The sequence below is a fragment of the Silurus meridionalis genome, chromosome 16 (genome assembly GCF_014805685.1).
Source record: "Silurus meridionalis isolate SWU-2019-XX chromosome 16, ASM1480568v1, whole genome shotgun sequence".
NCBI classification, from domain to species: Eukaryota; Metazoa; Chordata; class Actinopteri; order Siluriformes; family Siluridae; genus Silurus; species Silurus meridionalis.
Genome location: NC_060899.1, coordinates 15,874,424 through 15,884,453, shown reverse-complemented (window position 1 = coordinate 15,884,453; position 10,030 = coordinate 15,874,424). Strand labels below are relative to the sequence as shown.

At 42.9% G+C, this 10,030-nt stretch overlaps 2 protein-coding genes across 2 annotated transcripts in view; one reads left to right on the top strand and one right to left on the bottom strand.

Annotated features, from left to right (window-relative positions):
• znf341 (zinc finger protein 341) overlaps window positions 1-3,325 on the bottom strand; it is an 8,733-nt gene extending 5,408 nt beyond the window's left edge. The window contains exons 1-6 of the mRNA XM_046869417.1: window positions 3,171-3,325; window positions 2,580-2,687; window positions 1,927-2,117; window positions 1,239-1,376; window positions 871-1,086; window positions 491-671 (exon numbers count right to left, since the gene is read on the bottom strand). Of these exons, the coding sequence (XP_046725373.1) occupies window positions 491-671; window positions 871-1,086; window positions 1,239-1,376; window positions 1,927-2,117; window positions 2,580-2,687; window positions 3,171-3,201 (865 nt within the window). The 5' untranslated portion in view covers window positions 3,202-3,325. The remainder of the gene's footprint in view (window positions 1-490; window positions 672-870; window positions 1,087-1,238; window positions 1,377-1,926; window positions 2,118-2,579; window positions 2,688-3,170) is intronic.
• A 1,201-nt stretch (window positions 3,326-4,526) lies between these two features.
• Window positions 4,527-9,829, top strand: e2f1 (E2F transcription factor 1). The gene is given in 8 exon segments (XM_046869421.1): window positions 4,527-6,011; window positions 6,014-6,078; window positions 6,634-6,736; window positions 6,864-7,083; window positions 7,214-7,366; window positions 7,528-7,642; window positions 7,795-7,999; window positions 8,124-9,829. Coding segments are annotated over 8 exon segments (1,275 nt in total). The 5' UTR covers window positions 4,527-5,830; the 3' UTR covers window positions 8,357-9,829.
• Window positions 9,830-10,030: the final 201 nt, after the last annotated feature.

The following is a 10,030-nucleotide window of genomic DNA, read 5'->3' as shown; positions in this document are numbered from 1 at the left end:
GAACAACATATGTGTGAGTAAATGATGATGAAATGTTCTTTTTAGTTGAGGGGTGAACGACCCTTTATAACTTTTATATTACTTTGAAGTTCTTTTTATTGTTCCGCTCAATAAAGAGTAAATTGAGAAATGATATAAAATGTGTTTAGAATTATGGATTAGAATCTGGACCCCTGGTATGAGGGAGAAAATAAAATGCTGGCCCTCATCACTATAAAAGTTGCCCATCCCTGTTCTATAATGTATATTCATTGATATTTTTTTGGTTTACTGAATTTAAAGGTATAATATATATATGACTTTTTAAACTGGACAATGAAATCACTTCACACATCTTAAATGCCTTGAAAAATCTCATTTGTCCAAATCTGTTTCAGTTTTTCTGGCTCAGAAATGACCTCTGTCCCCGGTCAAAACATGAGTTCCGGCCTCTGAGTGTTTGAGGGAAATAAAAACGTTAAAAGAAATGAAAAGAAGCTCAATTTTGTACCGTCGTGTCCTTTTTTGGAGTTGCGGGTCTTTTTGGGGATGATGACCTTGTCGTATTCGGCCAGATCACTCAGAGCCACGGTGCTGCTGCAGCTCTTCGGCTTCTGTAGCGGTTTAACAGAGCTGTAAACAGGAGCGCTGCTGTACGCTGGATTCTGACTGTCCACACACTGACCACCACCCTGAGAGAGGGAGAGAGAAAGAGAGAGAGAGAGAGAAAGAGAGAAGAAAAAAACACAACAAAATAATGGATTAGATGAGAAGAGTCTATTGTAACCTCATCTCTGTCTTTAACACACACACACACACACACACACACACACACACACACACACACACACACACACACACACACACACACACACACACACACACACACACCTGAACAGAATGGAACGGTTGGAGGCAGAGTGTGTGGCCTTCTGCGTTTCCTCCTCCGGCCATCGGGGGCAGTGTGCTATAAACCTGGACTACAGAGCTGTTGATACTAGAGGGAACCTGGGCAGAAAGGGGTGGAGCCTGGGGCAGTGAGAGGGGCTGGGATGCTTGGGGGTGGTGCTGCAGGTACGGCACTGCATTGGGCATGCTCAGATTGCTCTGTGGAGTGGACAAATACAAAACATTCTAAATTATTGAATAAAGCTTTGAATAGTGATACTGAATATCAGCAAAGATGGCAGATAAATGGTGTGTGTGTGTGTGTGTGTGTGTGTGTGTGTGTGTGTGTGTGTGTGTGCTTGCGAGAGCACCTGCATAGCTGTGGCCGGTGTGTCCATGGATGTAAATGCTGATATGGCAGACATGAGAACTTCATCGCTCACCAGGACGTTCCCCTGCACCAGTGTGTGTGTGAGAGGAGACGGAGGCACTGTGATGTACGTCGACACCTAAATAAGGAAAAAAATACAAACCCTTAGATTTTGTCTTAGTTTTAAATTTATCCCATATACCCTTATGTTGGCTTTGTACCAACAATAGTACCATTTTCATGAATCTTGTTACATCACCGGTTCACTTTCTTTGGTTAACATGACCAGTGACCCTGTGTTGGTTGTGTAACATCACCAGTTAGCTGGAAACTTTGCTCTAGGGTTCCTCTGGGGTTCTTCAGGGTTCCTCTGCGTTTAGATGATGCATCAAAACCACGTGTCCTTGTAAGGAGTACCAGGAGTACCCATACCAGCTTTCTCACTGGTGGTTTAAATGTTCCCTGTTTGTTTTCAAGCATGAGTTATGATCACCTGTACAAGTTACTGTACCTGTACCTCCACCTGTCAGGAATAAATCCCCCATACCAGTGTCTGTTTGCATGTGTGGAACAAAAAACCCATTTATCTCCAGCGTCCGGTCTTCTCCAGCACACAGCATGCATATAAACGTCACCTGTACCTGTTTCATTTGTCGTTGTGTTTTGGTGTGTATTAAGAGAGAAGGTACCTGTCTGTTGGTCAGTGGTTGTGGCATTGTGCTGATCGAGGGTACGGGTGTGTAGGTGTTGCTGGACGCCAGTGAGACGGTGGCGAGCGAGGGGGCGCTCTGCTGGCACTGCTCCCTCTTGTGAGTCAGGAACGTCGGCAGCGAGTTGAACTGCTTCTTACACTTCCCACACAGGAACACATCATCATCATCTGCAAACGAGGACGAACTGTTCAGCAATGAACACAAGCAAGAAAGATCTCCAACAACATCCACGGTGAGTTTTACACGAGGCACGGCAACGTTTTTTCAGCTGAACGTTCGGAGGAGCGAAGTGTACAGCTGTTCTTCATGATTAGGGAGGATTTTTTAATTCAAATAAAGTGGAACATCTGAATATTTATATCATCATTTATACAGTCATCAGAAACTATACAAATATCTACATGAAAAAAAAAAATCACAAAATAGAAAGAAAACCAACCAATCACCACACTGTGATCACCATCAGCACAATCAAACAGCAACGATATTTCCTGTGATATTTCCAGATCCTTCAGCTTCAGAGGAAACTTGATGGTAATCCTGAAGCCTACACTGAAACCACATTCCTTGAGGAGCTTGAAGATCCGATGCTCCTCGGTGAATGTGATTAGCCCTTCGATTGTACTCACCCATTGGTTGGATGGCGGATCCTGAGACGTTCTGGTTGCTGTGATCGGGGACGCCGGTTTGACCATCCAGGAACGACTGAACAGCAAGAACAGTCTGATTGTCCATTCCTGAGAAACAGATTCATTTCAATCAGTTACATATTAAATACATCAGTGCTGATTTTTAACAAAGAAAAGTGCATTCTTACAGATCAGATGAGCGTTACAACAGCTTTACACACACACACACACACACACACACACACACACACACATATATATATATATATATATATATAACAAACAGTAGACAGAAAAAAATATATAGTGATTTAATGACTGTAAAATAAATGAATGAATGAATGAATGTAAATAATCCCTTAATTAATTAATTAATTTCCCTTCTTAATTTAAATGCAATAAGAAGAATTTAATATTGTGTTCATGTGTTTATTCTGGGACCCAGAAGAAAAACACGGAAGAGGGAAAACCTACACACACACACACACACACACACACACACACACACACACACACACACACACACACACGCGCGCGCACACAAACACACCTCAACCCAGTGGCCAAAAATAATAAGAAAAATAGTTTCACCTTCTAACACCTCAAAAATCGCCTGCGACATGATGACAGCGGTGGAGTTCCAGCACCACTGAAGCCCTAAACCCGAGCAGCAGCACCACTGACCTGCGTCTTCTTCTCCTCCAGCAGGAGCCTGAGCGGCGACTCGCGCTTCAGCGACACCTTGTGGTCAGATCCGAGAACAACACCGAGCTGCAGGAAGACCTAAGAAAATAAATCTTTGTTGTGCTCTCAGATCTTCATTTTTCATCACCTTTTTTATTGATTTATTGTGTTTTGGAATATTATTTGCAGCATGTCGCTTTAATCTTTAACCTACATGTGGTTAAGCCTTTCAATCCAAAACTGTTTGTTGTTTTTTGTTTGTGTGTTAACAAAAAATGCTTTAATTCCTCCAGCTTTTTAGGTTGATGTATTCTAAATTTGCAACCTAGTGAACCTGTGTTGATATATGTAAATATAAATATAAATGTGAAACAAATCATTCCTACATTCTACATGCACTTATGTCGTGTCCCAGTTTGTTTTGTGTTTTGTTTTTGTTAACTTGTGTTGTCTTAGAGGAATGTTGTTTGTATGTGGCTGGAATGACAATTAAAACTTACGTGACGATTGGAATTCATTCCAGTAACGTCAGCCTGCATATATAATAAATACATGGAGCTCCAGTGCTGCTGTTATTACACATTTACAACATTGATATCATGAATTCTAAGTAGATATTTGAAAGTTTTTTTAGACTATTAATATATTATGTCTATGAATATGTAATAAATTTCCCCTAATAGTCCATTCTCTATTCATTTCATAGCTTCGCCATCGAGTGAAAGTTTACGTAGAAGTTTCTATCCAATCAGATTTCAGACATCACCTCACTGAGGCCAGCACTGTGAGCACCTGCAGGCTTTTTTTAGTTTTAGCTGTATGTTACCTGAAGTTGTTGTTTTAACCAATCAGCCTGCAATTTAGTCAATCTGAGGCCCGCTAGCTGGCGTCCAATCAACTTTTTCACGTCCTCTGATTGGAGGGTCAGAGAGCGCATTAGTCATTAGTGAAATCAAATTTTATTTGTCACATACACAAACATACAGAGTACGACATGCAGTGAAATGCTTTTTATGACTGTCCAACATTTAAGCATAAAAAAGGAATAGAATTTAAGATAAAAAGGAGTTGATAAATAAAAGTATAAACAATAGAAGATATATATATATATCAGTATATCAGATATTGGAAGTAAATTAACGTTTTTGTTTGCGTTAATGTGACGAATATAAAATAACCGCTTGGGGCTTTAAATAAGTTTATTTATTCTGTTTTCTTCCTGATAATTTTTTTCCTCGTGTTATTAAAGTGACTTCTTTGTTTGTGTCTTGAATTATGCTAATGAGCTGAACGAATCATGAATATGCAAATCAGGTCACGTTGACGTCTTCGGGCGACTGTGTTGGCGCATTTTGTGCGAACCTTCCCCTGAAAAGACACCACTGCGTCACCGCGTGGCGTTGGAATGTATATAAAATATAACATTTTCAACTCTGAGCCTTCGTTTCATTCATTAGTCTTATTTTTATTTAAATAGAAAATCGGAGCCAAAATGGAGGCTGCGTGTTTTTGTTTCCCATCGATGAGTGACAAACTCGCGTAGCCAATCAGAAAGCCGGAAGCGTGTGACGTGGCGCGGAAGGCGCACCGCGCTCAAGCCAATCGCCTCACTCGTTTCGGCCACGTGCCACTTTTCGCGGCAAAGTAGGATTTGGCGCGTGAAAAAGTCAGCTCGTTTCCGATCAGCTGGAGCGACAACAAAAACAAGCGCGCGCAGCGTCTGGGCGTCTGGGCGCAGAAAAGACCCGGGGGCCGACTGATGGACTCCGATGGACTCTGCAAGCGGTCGTGAGGGACATCCGAACGCTCCTGGAGGTTTTATCTTCACACCTGCGAGCTGTGGATGAAGCTCTCGTTCTGCATTGTTTCTTCCAAATCCGATCAAACTTCCTGATCGAGCTGAGAAACATCACCGAGCTGCAGGAAGACCTGAGAGTCTTTGTTTTGCTCTCGGATCTTCATCTGCATCAGCTTTTTTTTCTGAGCAGTGACAACTTTAATTTCTCAAACCTTCTTCTGCATAAAAACCTGCAAGTTTGAACAAAAGCGTTGTGAAAATGAGCAAAAGAAAAAAGTTGCTGTTTTTTGGCCTGTTTGTCTTTTTCCTCTCAGAGTCTCTATAATCAATAATGTATAAATGATTATGTGTATTGATATTGTGTTTTAGAGTGTTTATTATTATTATTAATATTAATATAAATAATATTTGCAGCTTTTTTGCATTTAATCTTTTAACCTGCATGTGGTTCAGACTTTCAGACCAAAACAAAGGAGATTTGAGTTGAAGTCATGTGACTGTGCTGCTGTAATTACACATTTATAACATCGTTCTCCTGAAATCTAACTAGATATTAAAAATCTCTTTTGACTATAAAAATCCATTAGGTGCTTCAGATTAGTGATCAGACGGGTCATTTATATCCGTGTCGAAAGCATCCAGCTAAACTTTAGTCTATTGTATTTTCATCATCATCATCGTCATCATCAGACTCTTCAGTGGAACTCACAGGAACCCGATATTATAGCTGTTTTTTATATAAGTGAAGGTCAACGCTCACGGATCCGGGATGACCGACACGGTGGTTACGGCTCATAGCTCGGAGGATCTGCTGCTGGACTTTGAGACTCTTTTGAACAGCGGCAGCATCGACCTGAGTGCAGATCATCAGATCGTCATCATCTCTCCAGCGTGCAGCGGTGTGGAGCTTCTTCAACCCCGGAGTGCAGGAGGGGATCTGCTGCTGTTCTCCACCCGCACAGTACCGCACTGTCCGGGGCACAGCAGTCCAGAGACACGGCGCCGGGCCGCCCGCCGGTACTACAGACACACACACACACACACACACACACACGCCTACACAAACACAAACACACGCCTACACAAACACAAACACACCAGGGCAAAACAGAGATCATACCACCTATTGTTCCCACATACACACTCAGTAGTGGCTCTGAACGTTCCTGATCAGAAGGTCAGAGGTTATAATGACACTTTTCTCCTTTCTTCTCACTCTACTACTTCTACATTCGACTCTCCTTCCTCTACTTGTTCTTTCTCTTCTTACTCAATTTATACCTGTTCATTTCACCATCTTTGCTTTCTAAACTCCTCGGTTTTTATTCCGCATTTCTTTCCTTATTTCTCTTCTCCTTGCTGCACTTCTCCCTTTTCCCATCCTCCACCTCCTCCTTTCCCTTTTGATCCTCATCGTCTTCTTCCTCTTCCACCTTTCTTTTTTTTTCTCAACGTCCTGTTCATCATTGTATTCTTCATTTCTTCCTTTTCTATCTGCTTCTAAACAGGGTGGGCTGAATAATTGACTGTGTGTGTGTGTGTGTGTGTGTGTGTGTGTGTGTGTGTGTGTAGGTGAAGAGGAAGTTAGATTTGGACAATGATCACCAGTACATCAGCACAACTAGACCTCCACCTCCATGTCCTGCTCCTCCTGCCACACCTGGACGTCCTAAAGGTATATATACACACACACACACACACACACACACACACATATATGGTGTTATTTTGATGTTTTCTTTACTCTACATGCTGTTCCCGGTTACTCAGCCGTGTCAATGCTCTTGTCTTTCTCTCCTCAGTCCCTCGGCTGAGCACGGAGAAATCCCGCTATGACACGTCCCTGAACCTCACCACCAAGCGCTTCCTGGACCTGCTCTCTCAGTCTACAGACGGTGTGGTGGACCTGAACTGGGCCTCACAGGTGCTGGATGTCCAAAAGAGACGCATCTATGACATCACCAATGTCCTCGAGGGCATTCATCTCATCTCCAAGAAATCCAAGAACAACATTCAGTGGCTGTGAGTTTTAGCTCTCTCTCTCACACACACACACACACACACACATGATATGAATAGGACCTGCTTACCGATTGTGTGTGTGTGTGTGTGTGTGTGTGTGTGTGTGTGTGTGTGTGTGTGTGTGTTACAGTGGAAACCGTATCGACGGCGCCTCGGTCGCTCGCCATCAGGAGTTACAGAAGGAAGTGTCTGAACTGTCCGACGCTGAAGACAAATTGGATGAACTTATCAGCAAGTCCAGTTTGCAGCTCCGCCTCCTCACCGAGGACTCAGAAAATAAAATATATCCTTCCTCTGTGTGTGTGTGTGTGTGTGTGTGTGTGTGTGTGTGTGTGTGTGTGTGTGTGTGTTACTTTACAGCTTGCTTGCGATTAAAACTCAGGTCTTTAAAAAAAGGTTCAAAACAGGTTCACAGTACACAGTGATCTTTAACTCTTTTTTCACGTTGGGGTACGTGAGATGTCAGGACCTGCGCAGCACCGTAGACCCTCCGGATCAGATCGTCATCGTGATCCGAGCCCCGCCCGAAACACAGATGACCGTCAGCGAGCCCAGCGAGGTAATAAGAATTCATTCTGGTTATCTGAAGGTTGTAAGTTTAAATCCCAGGATTTTCCTCACAGAGCTTCAGTCAGAACCTGAGCCTTAATTGTTCAACAAATAAAAAGGAAGTGAATTGCTTTTGTCCTGACTGATGATTTGGCTGCACAGGGGTACCAGATCTCCCTGAAGAGCACTGAGGGACCCATCGATGTGTTCCTGTGTCCTGAGGACAGCTCTGGAGTTTGTAGTCCTGTAACAGGCTGCAGTCCTGCTAAATCGTCCACTCAAAGCCCTGCTCCTCCACAGGATGTGAGATCCTCGACACTGGCGATGCTCCCAAGCACCTCCCCTCTTCCTTTAGTAAATGAGACAGGTGGGCACTTGAGGCACCAGGGGCAACAACAAGCTCTGCTGCTTCCTTTTCTTCCAATTTTTATTTCCTGTCTCGAGTTATAAAAATATGTACACACACACTAAATGATGTATTCTGTTTCCAGAGTCAATGCTGGACCCTTTCCCAGGTATCAGCGAGATGGCCGACTTCGACCCCTTGACCCTGGGATCATCAGACTTTCTTTTAGACCGGGCCGGTCCCGGTTCCGGCTCAGATCCCTTCAGCTTCATCAGCTTGTCTCCGCCCCACACGCAGGACTACCATTTCGGTCTGGAGGACTATGAGGGCATCAGTGAACTATTCGACTGCGACTTCACAGACCTCAGCTATCTGTAAAGGGTCTCGGTTTGGCGTCGTCCTTCTTCTTCACTTCATCTTTCAGCACCACGTGTGTGTCTGAAAAATATTGGCACTTTTAAAAAAAATGTATCTGCTTCTCTGGGGGGAAAAAAAACGAACCCTATTTGCATCTTCAGCACTTCCTGCTTCATTATGCAGATAATCTCTGCAGCTCCGAGCTGCTTTTCGTCCTTCAGTAGCACTTCTTCAGGCTCCGCCTTCTTCAACACTTTAATTTATTGATATTAAATATAATCTTTTTCTTTTATTATTGTTTAAATTGTGAGGTAGATTTAAAGAGGGTTTTGCACCATGTGTGTAGAGGTGTGTGTAGAGGTGTGTGTGTGTGTGTGTGTGTGTGTGTGTGTGTAGATGTTTTTGCTCAGGTGAATAGAGGATTCCCGCTTTGCGATACGTTTTTATACCACATCCTCGTGGACGTGTCCTCGTGCGTGACGGACGTGCGGCCGCTTGTAGCAGTAGAGACGTGTGTAGTGTAGTGGTATGGAAACTAGCTAGTGAGGTTATTTAAACTACAACATGTTACTGATGCACTGTATTCTGAACCCCTCAGTCAAAACGTAGATAACGTAGAAAAAACGCAGATACGACCCCTGGGTTGGCGAAGGCGCATTATAAAAAGTATTGGCACCTGTTCATATAGAAAAAATGTATGTGTTTTCTGGGTAAAAGTCTCAATTCGATGTTTGTGAAACAACAGTGAACACAATGTCTAGGATTCGAGCGACGGGTGAAGAGTTGGGGGAAGTCGACGAGGGCGTGTTTATGAAGGTGTTATTGGAACACAGCCCTGATCCGTACCGCTACTTGTATTTGTTGTAGACTTTTTATTTAATAAGCTATTAACTTCATACATGAGTATGACCTATTAAACTGCCTGCCTGTGTGTGTGTGTGTGTGTGTGTGTGTGTGTGTGTGTGTGAGAGAGAGAGAGAGAGAGAGAAAGAATGGGGCCGGGTTTTCTAAAAGGCAGCTTGTTTTATTTTGCAAGAGTGCACTTAAGTGTGTGTGTGTGTGTGTGTGTGTGTGTGTGTGTGTGTGTGTGAATGCCTAGATGGAAAAAATCTGGTGTATGTGTATAAAGGTTTTATTTCTCGTTTCACACTTGTGCAGTGTGTTTAAGAAGTTTTAGGGTTTTTCCATGTGGTGTGTGTGTATCTGTGTATCTGTGTGTGTGTGTGTGTGTGTGTGTGTGTGTGTGTGTGTGTGTGATCATGATGTCATGCTATTCACTTAACTGACGCAATTCATCCCAAAGTGCAAGAAAACAGTGGAGTCTTTTCATCGCTATCCAGCGCTCAGATTCAGTTTGTTTGATGCATTAAACTTTGTGGTTTTGGGGAAAATGTATGAACCGTATGCAAATTCATTCTCACATGACTTTTTATGACAGGAAGTGAAAAATCAATAATCATCAATAATCCCAATAAAATCGGTTCTCTGCCATCACGTGTTGTGTGTTCGACTGGATCATTCCGAGGAAAATCTGAGAGTTTGGGGGGTTTTTTTTCATGCTTTGCTCATGAGAGAGAAAAGTGAAGCCAACACTGAACGCCTCGCTCCATAGGGTTTAATAAATATCTAACATACACCTTCATACATAAATGCACTGTCGCATGTTCACCTTATTATGATTTAAAATGAATGAGA